Source organism: Suillus fuscotomentosus (genome assembly GCF_016647785.1).
Source record: "Suillus fuscotomentosus strain FC203 chromosome Unknown F5891scaffold_2, whole genome shotgun sequence".
NCBI lineage: Eukaryota > Fungi > Basidiomycota > Agaricomycetes > Boletales > Suillaceae > Suillus > Suillus fuscotomentosus.
Genome location: NW_024539514.1, coordinates 1,788,560 through 1,802,446, shown reverse-complemented (window position 1 = coordinate 1,802,446; position 13,887 = coordinate 1,788,560). Strand labels below are relative to the sequence as shown.

The 13,887-nt window shown below is 50.9% G+C and overlaps 4 protein-coding genes across 4 annotated transcripts; 1 reads left to right on the top strand and 3 right to left on the bottom strand.

Annotated features, from left to right (window-relative positions):
• Positions 1-84: 84 nt before the first annotated feature.
• F5891DRAFT_224990 (uncharacterized protein) lies at positions 85-3,134 on the bottom strand. The gene is made up of 7 exons (XM_041370988.1): positions 2,772-3,134; positions 2,581-2,712; positions 2,446-2,524; positions 1,642-2,391; positions 1,345-1,581; positions 958-1,287; positions 85-904 (listed from the first exon to the last, which is right to left on the bottom strand). The coding sequence occupies exons 1-7, from the start codon at positions 2,864-2,866 to the stop codon at positions 302-304; spliced, it is 2,226 nt and encodes a 741-aa protein (XP_041233634.1). The 5' UTR covers positions 2,867-3,134; the 3' UTR covers positions 85-301.
• Positions 3,135-3,403: 269 nt separating this feature from the next.
• On the bottom strand, positions 3,404-8,966 carry F5891DRAFT_1124784 (uncharacterized protein; the record flags this gene model as incomplete). Its single annotated transcript, XM_041363914.1, has 8 exons — positions 3,404-3,895; positions 3,949-4,120; positions 4,173-6,953; positions 7,006-7,243; positions 7,295-8,257; positions 8,304-8,443; positions 8,493-8,888; positions 8,950-8,966. 8 exons carry the CDS (start codon positions 8,964-8,966, stop codon positions 3,404-3,406), a joined length of 5,199 nt encoding a protein of 1,732 aa, XP_041233633.1.
• A 173-nt stretch (positions 8,967-9,139) lies between these two features.
• F5891DRAFT_998607 (Ribokinase-like protein) lies at positions 9,140-10,700 on the top strand. The gene is made up of 6 exons (XM_041378499.1): positions 9,140-9,244; positions 9,294-9,411; positions 9,459-9,492; positions 9,548-9,745; positions 9,801-9,909; positions 9,956-10,700. Exons 1-6 carry the CDS (start codon positions 9,153-9,155, stop codon positions 10,578-10,580), a joined length of 1,176 nt encoding a protein of 391 aa, XP_041233632.1. The 5' UTR covers positions 9,140-9,152; the 3' UTR covers positions 10,581-10,700.
• F5891DRAFT_998603 (uncharacterized protein) lies at positions 10,701-13,813 on the bottom strand. Its single transcript, XM_041378498.1, has 5 exons — positions 13,560-13,813; positions 13,365-13,507; positions 12,849-13,259; positions 12,701-12,795; positions 10,701-12,649 (listed from the first exon to the last, which is right to left on the bottom strand). Exons 1-5 carry the CDS (start codon positions 13,606-13,608, stop codon positions 10,783-10,785), a joined length of 2,565 nt encoding a protein of 854 aa, XP_041233631.1. The 5' UTR covers positions 13,609-13,813; the 3' UTR covers positions 10,701-10,782.
• Positions 13,814-13,887: the final 74 nt, after the last annotated feature.

Below are 13,887 nucleotides of genomic sequence, written 5' to 3'. Positions count from 1 at the left end.
TGAGATTAGTTATACATGCAGCAAGATGAGAGAGGGTGACCGAGCGAGGTAACAAACAGCAACCGGAACTATCGCAACAAGTCGACGACAAAAATAAGCTATCTAAACTGGGAGGAGCCAAGATGTCACTGCTCGCTGCAGTTTTTGCAATAAATAAGACATCCTGATTCCGCGTGAAGAGAGAGAAAACAAGGGGTCAGCGCAAAAAAAAACATGTACACGTAAAAGTTGAAGAATGTTCGAAAAGCAAGAGGGATGAAGCAAACACATAGCCCGAAAAATCATATCTTCCATCCGCCGTTTACTTGAGATGATCCACACCCCCCGGATCAAACCATTCACGGAAGTCTTGCTCAAAGTCTGTCCGAAACATGGATGGGTCTAGGTCCTCCAATGCTGACATCGATTGCATGAAGTCTGAAGACATGAAATTAGGTGGTAGATCTGATAAATTGGGTTGTGGTTGGCTCGCGGGATTTGAAGCCGGAGGTACTGAAGGTGTCCCGTTTGGAGCGGGGGACTGCGTGATGCTTGAGTTGATGGTATTCGGAGTCGGGGGTGCAGTGCCGTGTGCGCTCCCCGTAGGATTGGATGAAGGCCCTCCCTGGCCTGGAGCAGCCGGAGCATTGTGAGGTGACCCTTCTGGCATGCCTGAAGGGTTATTGATCATAGGTTTGACGTCCTTCTGATCTTTCATGGGACCACCGATAGCTGGTGACGCAGGCGGCGCCATGCCGCCCATAGGTTTGGCTTGAGCCAAGTTCTGTCCGATTCGATTGTTCTGAGAACCAACAAACTGCTGTTGACCTTGCACAGGATGGAAACCTTGCTCAGAAGCACCGGGAGCGGCCGCTGCTAATAGGGTCTTTGTCGTTGCGGTCATACTCTGTCGGTACTGCATGGCCTTCAGAACAGTTGAGGGGTAGCCAAGGGCCGCAGCAAAAATCGACAACTTACTGCATTGGTCATCATCATGTTATGACCTGGTCCTGGAACCATGCCCGGGCTCATGGCATTACCAGGAGCACCCATAGGCAGTCCCATACCAGGATTACCCATGTTCGGTGGAACACCATGTGGCTGGAAGTTATTCATGGGCGCGCCTTGCATTGGACGCATCATGTTGCCATTGGGCATTTGTTGTGGCCCGCCTGGCATACCCTGCTGTTGCGGGTGCGGATATCCTGGCCCGGGACCCATGGATGATGTTTGTTCCATGGGGGGAGGTGTACGGCGCTGCCGCTTCCTGTCCGGAGGCGAGTTTTCACTATTCGGGAGCGTGCCATGCTGTCAAATTTCGCAAATTAATGCGCTGTAATATTAAGCCAAGAAAAGAAACAGTACTTCTTCTCCAGGTGACGTGCTGTTACGTTTTATGGTGCGCTGTGGGTGTTGTTGCTGTTGCTGGTGTTGTTGTTGCTGGTGTTGTTGTTGCTGTTGCTGTGGAGGTTGCTGCATTGTTGGATGCTGAACAGGTCGGCGTTGCTGTCCGGGCGGAGCCATCCCTTGCAAATTCGATGGAACAGGGCCGAGTTGTGATGCCTTGACGCTCCGCTGCCGCACCTCATTCATAATTCGTTGCTGTAATTCAGATAATTCACGTGAATAAAATTTCCATAATAGCGATGACGACGAAAGTACCTTATCTTGGAAGCTAAGCGAGTGCAACTCCTTATCGCCAAAACCCATTGCTACTTTAACAGCCGTAACGGCTTCGGTAGGCAAACGACTGAGTTCTTGGTTGAGCATGCCTAAATTTGGATCGTTCGATGGCGTCTGGCGGGCAACCAATGATGGACTGCGTTGCATCATACCTCCTTGACCGGGGGTGCCAGGACGACTGGGTGACCGTCCCATCGGAAATGGTGGCGTCTGCGTCTGAGAGGCGGAGCCAAGAGAAGAATTTGAAGGGTGCATCGGGCGATTGAGATTAGTAAGGTGGCCGGGCGGGCCTACCAGCTGATTCATAGACTGTGAATGCTGGGGTCCAGAACCAGGGTTGCCTCCCGTAATATGGGGTGAATGAGACATCGTTGGGGATTGGAATGGAGGCGCAGCGCCATTTGGTCTTGGAGGGCCACCGGGCCTCTGCTGTCCTGGTAGTAACTGCGAGAAACTTCCTGGTTGACCTGGAGGACCGCCCGATGACATCGGGATACCGTTAGTTTGAGGACCGTTCATCGGGAATGCCATGGGGCCTTGGGCGCCATTTTGAATTGGGCCTGGATTACCTGGCAAAGAAGCAGGTCCAACACCGTTAGGCATCTGGCCGTTTGGTGGCATCGATGCTTGGGGTCTTTGCGTACCGTTCATGAAACGATTCATCGCCGGTGGCGCCTGCCGCATTTGGGGGGCGTTGTGCTGTCTGAGGTGCTGTTGCTGCATCTGATGCTGTTTCAGAGGTCACGGTCGGTACAGTGCTAAGAACGTTACAGCCCCACATACATGCGTATAGACCATAGCGTCATCCGTTCCTGTTCCGTTGCTTTTTGCTGTGAAAAGTACCCAAAAAACACTCCACCATCTGGAGTACCGCATACTGGGTTAGTTGAGCGCTTAGGGAAGAAGTCGAGGACGTACTCGAAAAGTAGACCCTGACGTGCGTTGATGGGGGGAGCAGAGTCTGGTGGTATTTCAGCCTCTACCAGCAGCTCGCGAGCTGTTTTACGGAATCCACGCTTATTGCAATAGTCATAAATGTAAATGTTGAACCTGGGTGAGCAACCAACAAGTTAAGTTGGGGTAAGGAAATGAGATATGTGGCGACAAACATCCTATCCCCTTCCCAAGATGGATCCGACGAGGGAGGAGAGGGTTCACCTGCGGAAGGTTGCGCAGGCATTGATCCGGGAGGGCCAGAGGCCATGAAGAGCTCCGATACAGGTTGACGAGTGAAAGTAGAAACACAAGAAGGGGTTTAAAAGATCAGCAAAAGGGAGCGCACGTATCGCGTTTGACGGGTGGAAAATAGAGTCGATGGCAGAGACTTTAGAGCTGTGTAAGCTGCAAAGATATATAAAGGCAGCTCAAGCTGGACAGACAGCGCACAGGTTTTCTCCGGCCAACGAATGAGGGAAAAAGGAAAGATATTACAGGACGACAACAGCGTCAAGATATGCCTGATCGTCGTCGACAACGACGGCGAGGAAGTTACCTGGCGGAGGAAGAAGGAGCAGGCGAATGGGAAGATTGAATTCGTGCCAAACGAGAGGCACAAGGTCATACTAGATGGGAAATTTCCAATTGTCGCCGACTTTGTCACCAAAAAACTACACGCCGTTTGCCGCATGCACGTCAAGGCTTGGCTACGTATGTATACGTTCTACTTCCTTCCATTAGTCTACAATACGTTAGAACATAGAATACATGCAAGTTCTAGTGTAAACAGTACACTTAATCTCCATCAATGTCGGCGAACAACTGCAATCTGGAAGTCCCATCCACCAACAATGTACTTTACCTCCAACAACCGTCTGATCTCCCGCCATCCCGCGCTCCCCTCCTCGGCATCCCGATGATCTGTTACGACGTAATAAATGAAGTCTGCAGGTGAGAGAAGCGATCGCAACAACGATCCAATTAAGAAAGCAATTAACGCTATGATTAGAACAGTCGACAGTGGGTATGTTGTCGGCATCCGAACAATGTGTGTGGCCATCGTGGTAGTTGTGCTCTCTGTCTCCGTCCTCGACAGTCCACCAGGTGGCTTCGGAACGCTTTGAGACGATCGACGAGAGGATGAAACAGACTGTGGCACTGGTGAAACAGCCTCCTTAACAGCTGATGAAGACCAACGAGATAGCGGATTGGGATAAGCGTTTAAGAATCCAAACAATCCGCTATTTGATAATGGCTGCGGCAGAACCTGCGCAACTGTACCGTTCTCGGGGGTATCCTATGACATCGTGGCTCAGGGAAGCCATCACTGATCCTTAGTAAGAAACTTACCGAGGGCGGCCCGTTTTCGATCACTTCCACCTTTGGCCTGCTCTCCTCCAGTGCTTCCGGATCTTCGTTGATATCGATAGCAGCGACGATAGCGCCATCATCGAGTAGGTCATCCGCACGGGACAGGGGCTCTTTGAGCTCGTCGGGGAACGAGTCTCCATCGTCCGCGCATCTGATAATGTGCTTCAACAACGGCTCGCGCATGGACCTGATTTATGACCAACCTTTGCAGCACAGGCATACGAGAGACTCGATCATCCTGAAGCTCATCGCGCCCAAGTGCAGTTAATGACTCCTTCTCACTAGCAATTCCAACAGTCGCGCCGCCGACCTTCACACTCACGCCATCGTCACTCTTCTTGACACCCAAAGCAGGCGTTATGATAGGCTTAATCTCTACCTCCACCACAAACCCTTTTTCATGCAAATCATTAAACCACTGAGGCTTTGGAGGTGCTGTCCTGATCTCGCCCGTAAGTGGATCTTTTACCGTAGACACCTGATATTGGGCTGTGGGCAAAGTCAACCTTAGCAGATGTCGCGGTGGCCGATCAGCGTTCAGTCCTGATGAGTGCAGTGGCGAAGCAGGAATTGTGTATACGCTTGAACTGATGGGCAGGTCGGTTGTACTTGCACTGGAAGCCAGTTCCATGTCGTTCTCGCGGGACATTTCGAGGGAGATAAACTTCGCATTGTCTCGTGGACGAGGTGTAATAAGAACCTCGTAGCCCACTGGATAGAGTTTTGAGTCTACGACAATCTCAGCAACGAGAAGATCTGTGGAATGTCTGATTTCGCCCTTCAACGTAAACGCAGAGGATGATTTCAAGGGCTCAGAGGAAGAGCCTACAGAGGCTGAAGAGGTCCTGCGAGGGTATGGCGTGGATGAAGGAATCGGAGATGAAGGGAGTTCGACTGAATTGTTCGCTCGAGCCTCAGGAGTAGGACCAAGAGCTGGCAGACCCACTCTGCTCGGCCTAGGAGTGAGATCATCAAGTTTACTTGATATGGTACCGGGCATCGTGAGCAATACAACACTGCGATGTGTTTGATTGGCAGGGTTAAAAGTCGACACAATCAGCTTCCGATTGTCGTCCTTCCTCCTTAATCTCCAAGTAGGGGCGTTAACTCCAGTGCCGTCTTTCTGTTCCGCCAAGACAACACCTGCTGCTGGAAGCCTCGTGTATGGCATGGGTGAATTGGCCTTCAGGTAGGTTTCCACAGCAAGTATCGACCTGGGGAGGGAGCTATTGATAAGCGAGTTCATTGCTACCGGTATGGATCCCGCGTAGTCCACCACAACCACTCTGGTGCACCGCGTTGATGGAATGGCGTAGTTCTCCTTGGTATACGGGTCGAGGGTCTCAAACATCCAACCATCGATGTACACCCGCCCAATCGGCAGAGCATAAGGATTGTACTTGGATGAAGAAAATGATGCGGCCGAATCTGGGCTGAAAGACGCGGACACGCAAAATATGACAGAACGAGCGTCTTGTGAGGGGCCCGTCTCTCCCGGTGTGAGGTCTAAACTTGAGAGTGGAAGCCTGGAGCGAGCCATGATAGACGCCACGAAGAACCCCCGATCACGGAAAGGAAACCCTCCTTTGGACACCATAAACGCAGTATGACATTTCGACCCAAACCTCTCCAAGATCGAGGCAGAAGCGAATCGGATATCCCACTGCTTGCGACACTCATAGTTCGTCACAACAGCAGCAACCTCTTCTGCAGAGACTCCTTCAATGACTTTCTCGCCTTTGTGCACTGGGATGGAGGGCGAAATGTCTGTGAGTAATTTGCGATACACTGACATGCCCTTGTCTCCCAGCGATACCCATCCAGTTTTTGCATCGGTACCACCGCACTGGAGATCTCGCATCCATTGCAAGGCTTCCGCGGCATGTTGCATAGGCGCTCGTGATGCAGATGGGGCACCTCCGTCTCCAGGAGCCATTGCAGCAACCGCTTGCTGTGTCGTGGTCGTCGCTGATTCTACAGCAGTCGACCAAAAGCTGGCAAGCGGACTGGCGATCTTCGGAGATGTTAACCACGTTGACATTGGCGTGGGCTTCGTAAGTTCGGGGGGTTCGGGTGATAAATTTCTGGGGGTAGAATCTGAGCTATTCGGAATATCGCCGTCTGCGTCCCACTCTGCCCGCCGCCGTCGAATGACACCCACGACTGGAGGTTGGTCGAGCGGAACGCGTATAGGCTTGATGCGTTTGCGCTTCGCAAGTGCCTTAATCTCCTGCTCAGGAAGTTCTTCGACATCGACAATTACACGTGCCCCATTGACCATCACAACACCCTTATCTTTCCCAGGTCCCATGGGCCCACGGCGCACAATAGCCAGAAGTCTCTCATCTGCAGCGAACAAAGCATCATGTGTGAGCGTCAACCATAGCCCTCCTCCACCGGCGGACAATCGGTGACGGCGCAGGGCTGTGATACTATGCGGAGGGGGGTCGACGACAACATCAAATGCAGATGCCCACGTGTCCATGTCACAACGGATCTCGCACTCAATCGTGTGCATCGTGCGAGAATTGGTGGCTACGGCTGATTCATTTGCCGAATCTTCCGTGACGGTTGTGGATGCTCGGCGATTCTCTGAGCCTTCATACTCGACGCGAAAGGCTCCCCTCTCATGATCATATCTCATGTCGTTAGCTTTCGCCCCCGCAAGTCGTGTCACTACTGGGGGACCGCCGCACTTGATGACAAAGTCACCGACGCCAGCGAGAGCAGAGATCATAGCCTGTGGGATGCTTGCTTTGTTGGACCATCCTTTGGGATCTGACTGCTCGAGTAAGGTGAGCTGGGTGGTGCTTGGAGAAAGGGTTTCGATGGCCCATCCCTGGAGATCGACCTGCGTACGAATGAGAGTTGGGTCCTGAGGGGGGATGGAGGGGAACAAGTATGGGTCATCAGCTGAGAATGAGAAGACGTGGATTGTGGTAGGAGATTTATAGACAGTTTTCAAGAGCACAGTGTCTCGACCCCTATGCTCAAGTCAGAAGTAATTCATAGTGATAACCAGTGAAATTTGCGCACTGTACAGGCCATGCAGATTTGGTCTTGAAATGCCACAATTGTGTCAACTCGTTCACATCTTCGAGAAGCGTTGCATCCTCGTGTTGCTTGTCCCAAAACACCCTAGCACCAGGCGAAACCAACGCGCCATACAAGTCCCATAATCCAAGGCCGACAAAGGTGGCTTCTGCTCTATACACCACCAGGGTCGGATCAATAGAATCCAATTGAGTCACTGACACCCCGCGTGCTTCCGTAGCTGCAAGACATCTGAGTACTAATTCAGAAGCAAAAAATAAGTTCCACTCACTTCGCTTCCACTTCGCTTCTGGCTCCTGCAATAGTGACGAGAAGTATATATAACTCCTTTTCACGCGCGACAATATCGTTTTCTCTGCCGTCACAGATCGCTCAGTCATCGAAGGCGCCAGTTGTGGTCTTGTAGGTGTTGTGGAGCTCGATGCAACGGAGCTTACTGAGGATGACGTTTGGAAGCTCACATCCGCAGCACTGGTAGCATCTTGTAGAATTTGTTGTTGTTGCTGCTGCCGTACGAAAGATAACGGATCGCGTTCTTCGAGAAGCTGAATGGTCTGCGGAAGGCCATTCAGCCTGATGCCGCTGGAGGGCGCAGAGAGTTCTATAACCGCGCGAACTTTAACTATGGAATGATCGTCAGGAAGAGGCGCATGGGATATACGGAGAACCGTTAGTTCCGGTGGCTTATTCCCCATGATGGGAGAGGAAGGCTTCTGTCGCGAGGCAGTGGCGTTCCAAGGGAGATTTTCAACCTTCTGAGAGGAGCCTTTCACAGTTAGTTGGACATCCCACCCTTCATTCGATGACAAGACGCATTCAAGGGAGCGTACGAGGCGCCTGTGTTCCTTAATGACGTCTAGTCCCTGACCTGTCTCCCCTACATGGTCTTCTTCCTCCGAGTGTATTACATATTCAATGGAAAGAGCCTGCCTGTCGAGCTGAAACCGTATCTTCTCAATGCTAACTCCATATCCGTGTCCTGCAAGCACCGGTATGCGAGAGCCACGCGCTAGGACGGTCTTATACAGACCCAGCATCATCGTGCATAATTGCTGGCACACACTAGAAGCGGAGCCAAAATTCCAAATCGCACGAAGGTCATGCTGCCAGAAACACGTAATGCGAAGACGTGGCTGGGCCATATATGTCGACATGCGTCGTTTGATTTGATCGGCCGGGGAGTGCGGCTGTGGGGCTGAGGATGGTTGAACATACTGAATACACCAAGCGAACACTGAACGTTATTAGCGAAGCGGGGATGGAACAACGAAATGACCTACATGCAACTTGTGATCTGACATATGGAGGCGATGGCCTCAAGTACGCTGGCTCGTCAGATGAGCGTGGTAAAGAGGTAGAGATATCTATTATCGTAGATGTATCCTGGTAGAGGCGTGAAATCGTTACAGCATCCCGTGGACTGGCATAAAAATCAATAAAACTCGAAAACGAACATAGATTTTACGCACTTGGCAGGCCAGCCAAGGGTAAAATTAGTCTTTGATATTCGTGTCTGGCGATCAAACATTTCCACCAAATGCGCGCTCTCAACCGAGGGATCCCACTCCTGTCTAAGTTCCGGAGTGGTAATAACGGCCTTCCATGAATCGAGGTGAGCAGATTGATCGGTAATTGAGACGTCGAGGACGACTCTGTACACATTCTCGCCCGACTTGGTAGCTTTACGGTGCACAACGACGTCGGTGAGCTCAGGAGTTGGAGAGGCGCGTGTCTTCCCCTTGCCTGGCGAAGGTGAATCACTTGCTAGAGAAATGTGTTTCCATTCCGATGAAGAATGAGAAGTAAGGAGCTGGCGGAAAGTGGCTTCAGAGCTCTCCAGTGCATCCTTCCAAGTTTCACGAAGTCTACAAAAACAGAGGTTGAGAAGTTTGAATGATTATGATGATGATGATGATGAGAGCAAACCTTGTACCGTCAGTCATAACACAGAGACCTATTGAAACAACAGCGTTACTCGCGGAAGCTTAAGCTCTCCACCCACGTCAGTAATGAACACGCCCCTCCCATTTGTATAGCCACGTGGCGACGGTGTCTTTACAAAAAAGGAAATCTAATACGGTTCTGGCGGGGCGCCACGGGCATTCCGGATCGCTCATGGAATCCGAGTCATGATATGCAGGGACTCCTTACTTATCGACGACGAGGTGAGGATGGTTATTAATTCAACGCCAGAGACTACTCAAGTGAATGGCACAAAATTGTCCGTGATTCATGCTTGAATTCTTTCCGCGACTAACACCAACTTGAAGCAGTCAGCCTGCAGATGTCAATGACAGGATATTAAGCATTCAGTCACACGTCTCATATGGTTATGTAGGCGGAAAGGCTGCCGTATTTCCCCTCCAATGTATAGGCTACGATGTCGATGTACGTCTTTCGTTTCAAGCCTAACATCCTCTAACTGTACCTAGTAGGCAGTCAACACCGTGAATTTTTCAAATCACACGGGTGAGTCTACCGCTAGGACCACCATCACTTCGCAGTAAATCTCTTTTTAACACAGGTTATGGACTCTTTGGTGGAACTAGAACATCTCCGGAAGACCTCACGTCCATCTTTCGGATGATGGATGAGATTGGCTTGCTGTCTCCTCGCAGACTTCTCACAGGTTATATACCAAACGCCGCTGCTATGGAAGTCATAAAGGAACTTGCTCAAAAGCTCAAGTCACGTAATCCGCACCTCATATACCTTATGGACCGTGAGTTTGCAAAATCATCGCCAGAGTTTTTCTGATATCGATAACCTAAATACAGCTGTGCTCGGTGACTCAGGAAAGCTCTACGTGTCACAAGATGTAATACCCATATACAAGGAGATGCTTTCTTTTGCGACCATTATCACTCCCAATTGGTTTGAAGTCGAGTGAGCGTGTTCTCGTCACGTATCAATGATATCTAATATAGTAAAGGACTCTTACCGGTGTATCACTCCTCTCCCAAAACGCCCTCCGTAACGCCCTATCCATCCTACACAAGCACGTTCAACATGTCGTTATTTCCTCCATCCCCTTACAGCCATGGTTATCCGATGTCATACCTGAAACCATGCAGCCTCCGGCCTCCACGAATGACCAACAAGCCTATCTCCTCTGCATCTCTTCATCCCGCACGATAGGATCAAACTCCCATTCAACAGTACACGCCAGACTCGTCCCACTGATTCCAGGATACTTCTCCGGAGTAGGCGACCTCTTTTCCGCACTAACTCTCGGGCACTTCAACCCATCCCCCACACCTTCAGACGGCAAACTTTATCCAGCAACGCAGACCCCATTGTCATTCGCCGTTGCCGCTGCTCTGCACAAGACGCACTCGATCCTTGAGTTCACCAACACCTTTGCAGCGCAGCTTCCGCCTGAAGACCGCACGATCACTGATGATGAGTGTGACGCTGCTGAGCCCGTACGAAAGCTCAAACGAATGAAGGCAAGAGAGCTTAGACTTGTGCAGGGGCAGCACATATTACGGGAGGAATGGAGGGAGGGTCAGGGGAAAGACCTGCAATTCTGGGATGGATTTTGGGACTCGTCTTAAGAGATATACCAGTTTCTGTATATCACTTATCGTATTACCCCCGGTCAGACTCAGCACACCTAACATTAGAAATTATTCTTGCTTTCCAAAGAAATTCTCAGCCAGCCTTAACATTCAAACCCCTCTAAACCCGAAAGCACTACATTAGTGCACACTACTGAATTAAAGTATATACTGTATATACAACCAGGTTAGTAGTATACTACGACCCCAACCCACCCTGCTGCACAATCTCCATCGGCGTCACGCTCCCATGACTAGACGCTGGTATCGACGACGCCGCATTCCTCAGCTGTTCCTCCGTCATCCGTCTGCGCCGCTCCCCCACCTTCCATATCACGTCTTTCAACTCCTGCACCACTTCCCCACCTGGCCCCCACCGCTCAATCTTGGACGCATGCTCATCAGTCCTAACCCCCACACCCCCGCTCTTTCGGTGTGCCCTTGTAAGCTTTATCCGCTCCTCCCTCGTCATCTTCGATCGCTCACGCGTGAACGCCGGCAAGTTCCCCGTCTCAGCTTCAAACACCTGCTCAATGCCAGGTGGAGGCAAATGATGCGATGATGCTACGAGCAGCAGAGGGGACGACGCATCATCTACATCGAACATCTCTCCGGATGGTGAGATTACCGTAAGCCCAATGTCCTCGTTCTGCGCGTCCATGCCTGGTGATGCTTCATCGGGCTTGTCAGAGTCATCGCTGCCCATGTCGAGAGCCAAGGTGGGTAGGTCATCTGGTTCCTCTGGGGAGGGGCTTGGCGGGAGTATGATGTTCGTGAGCCTCTCCCGGCCGCGCTCACACTCCCGTAAGGCAAGACCAATCTCGCGCCGCAGACGTTCGTAAGCCAGAAGAGCAGGGTGACTAGGAAGCTCCCCAATGGAGGGCGTCAACGACTGTAGAGAATGCTCGAAAGGTGTCTCTTCTTTCAGCGAGGTCACACATTGCTCGAGATGGTCTCGTGCGTCGTTGAGAGCGGAAGAGATAGCATCGACGTGGGCTGCAAACCGTGTAAGGTCACTGGGCAGTGGCGCAAAGGAGTTGATTTGTGAGATTGAGTGTGAAAGAGGGCGAGTGGGGAGTGGAGGCGATGGTAGTGAAGAGGCAACTTGTAGGTCGGATGACGAGTCTGACGCAGCCACGTCCTCCAATTGTTGTTCCTGTTCCTGTTCCTCCACCTCGTCCAGAACTTCAGTAAGTCTCGAGGAGGCATCGACTAATGTTGTCGTAAGGAGGCCCATGAGTGAACGCACGTCCTCCCAGTAAGCATCATCCTCGTCCCCGTCGAAACGAAGAGCTAATAAATGAGAACATGCGTATCGTTTCGAAGCAAGCGCGCTCTGAAGTGACTGCTTCAAAGAGGAAAAAGAGAGCGGATGCCGGCTTGTTTGCATACTCGTGTATCTCGAGGCAAGGGACATTGTTGAAAGGTGCCTCGAGTCAGAGTTACTCCTCGATAATGATACAGCGGAATTTCGGGGTGGCGTCCCAAATTTGCTCATACCCCGACTGTGATGCTTTCGGCGTAGATCAAGAGCAGTGGCTCCAAAACAAGTATCCTCACCCTCTGGTAGCAATGAAGCCCCGGGGTGAGTGTCGTCCTCCTCAACCGCATCAAGAACTGGTTGTTGAGCTGATGGGCTCGTGGGCGCGCTCACACTACTTCTTCGTGATGGTGACGCAGCACCAAGCAGTGTGCTAAGATCTGATCTCCGCTTTTCTCTCCTCTTAGCAATGTGGGACATAGGACTTCCCGCTTGTGCAAGAGCAGAGTAGGACCCATTCCATGTGGACCTCTTGTGATCGCGGACGGAAGTAAAGTTGTCCTGTTGCCGAGATCCAGGCAGAGAAAGCGGCCGGTGATTATCGCTATTCAGAGAGAACGTGAGTTTCATGGGTGATTGTGGGGCATACATCTCCGAAAGCTGCGCAAGCTCGGATGGAGATACAATAGCTGAAAGTAGTTGACGAACGTTGTCGCATTGAGTTTGGGTCGTGAGTAGGGAAGTTGATAGTGCCACCCTAAGTGACGAAAAAGTCATTATTGGGGAGGATAGTCCGTGAAAGATACTGTAAAGGGCCCGGTCAGGACACGCATTTTGATGATGTCATATCAATTACCTTCGCTCTTCATTTTCTAGGGTATCAAGGGTATCTTGGACAACGGCATCCCACACCTTGCCCGCTGTGATTAAATTTTGGAGTGCTTCCAGAGACTGCAAAAGGAGCGTTAAGTTCATTGCGTATAGATTGCAATTGGGAGGCTCACAGGTGTGATGATGTCAGGTTTAGAGTGTAGATCCAATCGATGAACGTGCATATAATACAGTGTGCTAACAAGCAACAGAACAAACAAGGCGTAAAATCGAGCGCTGAGCGCTGCAACAGCAAGAGTAATGAAAAGTGTTACGGGCCATACATGTGGTTCGGGTTCGGCGGGTATTGTTAGGGAAATTTGATCAGTAGCAGTGCTTTCGGCCCCGCTGGTACTTCTGCTGTGATTGCTCGCGAGTCTGCCAGGGATATGGGGTGAAAACGAACGGCGGTGTGGATGAGGGACGGGAGTAGTTGCGAAACCCGGAGATAGGAGGGAGGATGTGATGACACCATACTTGAAGCGCTCAGCAAAAGCTTGCGTGCGCTTCGAAATGCGGTCAGAAGTGAAGAGAGAGCTGAGGAACTTCATGACATCGCAGGTGAGTGAAGAGAGATGGATTGACCGAGGATATAAAAATAATATATGCGAGTTCAGGAACAGTGTTATGACTACGAAGAGTAAACATACCTGAAGCGCGCCGAAAATAACGAAACAGATTTTTTCGACTTGTGCACTGTACTTGAAGACTGCTGGCGACTCCGTGAATGAGTGCTGGAGCATTGAAAAAAGTGGCCAGCTTCCAGGCATTTGCTCGGGAGCTTCACCCGAATCTGCGGCAAAGTAAGGATGAGCAGTAATCTAAAAGATGGTTAGCAACTGCACCTGTCAAATACTCTTCTAATGGATGTCCGTCATAGTAAGGCTGGGCCATGAGCTGAAGTTGAGGCGTTGAGTAACGATCGGTTGGCGATATGAGCACTGGTTTTCGTGATGCGTTCGTGAAGAAAAAACCGGTTATTAGGTGAAAAGAAAGGACAACTCCAATGAACTAGGATAATGGCGTATGATAGTGTGCAATTGCGTCCTTAGCTATAATGCCCAGTCAGTTTGACTCCGAGGGGACAAGTTGAGAAGCCGTACTGCTATTTGCTTACCTAATCTTCCATTGTGTTACCAAGTTAGCATGTTGCCATGTTGCCACTCCTCAAGA

Coding starts and splice junctions, on each gene's coding strand:
- F5891DRAFT_998607 (XM_041378499.1), top strand. CDS start 9,153: ATGATATGCAGGGACTCCTTACTTATCGACGACGAGGTGAGGATGGTT. Junction 9,245..9,293: donor CAAGTGAATGGCACAAAATT/GTCCGTGATTCA, acceptor ACCAACTTGAAG/CAGTCAGCCTGCAGATGTCA. Junction 9,493..9,547: donor GAATTTTTCAAATCACACGG/GTGAGTCTACCG, acceptor TTTTTAACACAG/GTTATGGACTCTTTGGTGGA.
- F5891DRAFT_224990 (XM_041370988.1), bottom strand. CDS start 2,866: ATGGCCTCTGGCCCTCCCGGATCAATGCCTGCGCAACCTTCCGCAGGT. Junction 2,713..2,771: donor TCTTGGGAAGGGGATAGGAT/GTTTGTCGCCAC, acceptor TTGCTCACCCAG/GTTCAACATTTACATTTATG. Junction 1,582..1,641: donor CGCTTAGCTTCCAAGATAAG/GTACTTTCGTCG, acceptor TCTGAATTACAG/CAACGAATTATGAATGAGGT.
- F5891DRAFT_998603 (XM_041378498.1), bottom strand. CDS start 13,608: ATGGCCCAGCCTTACTATGACGGACATCCATTAGAAGAGTATTTGACA. Junction 13,508..13,559: donor ATTAGAAGAGTATTTGACAG/GTGCAGTTGCTA, acceptor ACTTTGCCGCAG/ATTCGGGTGAAGCTCCCGAG. Junction 12,796..12,848: donor AACCTGACATCATCACACCT/GTGAGCCTCCCA, acceptor CTCCTTTTGCAG/TCTCTGGAAGCACTCCAAAA.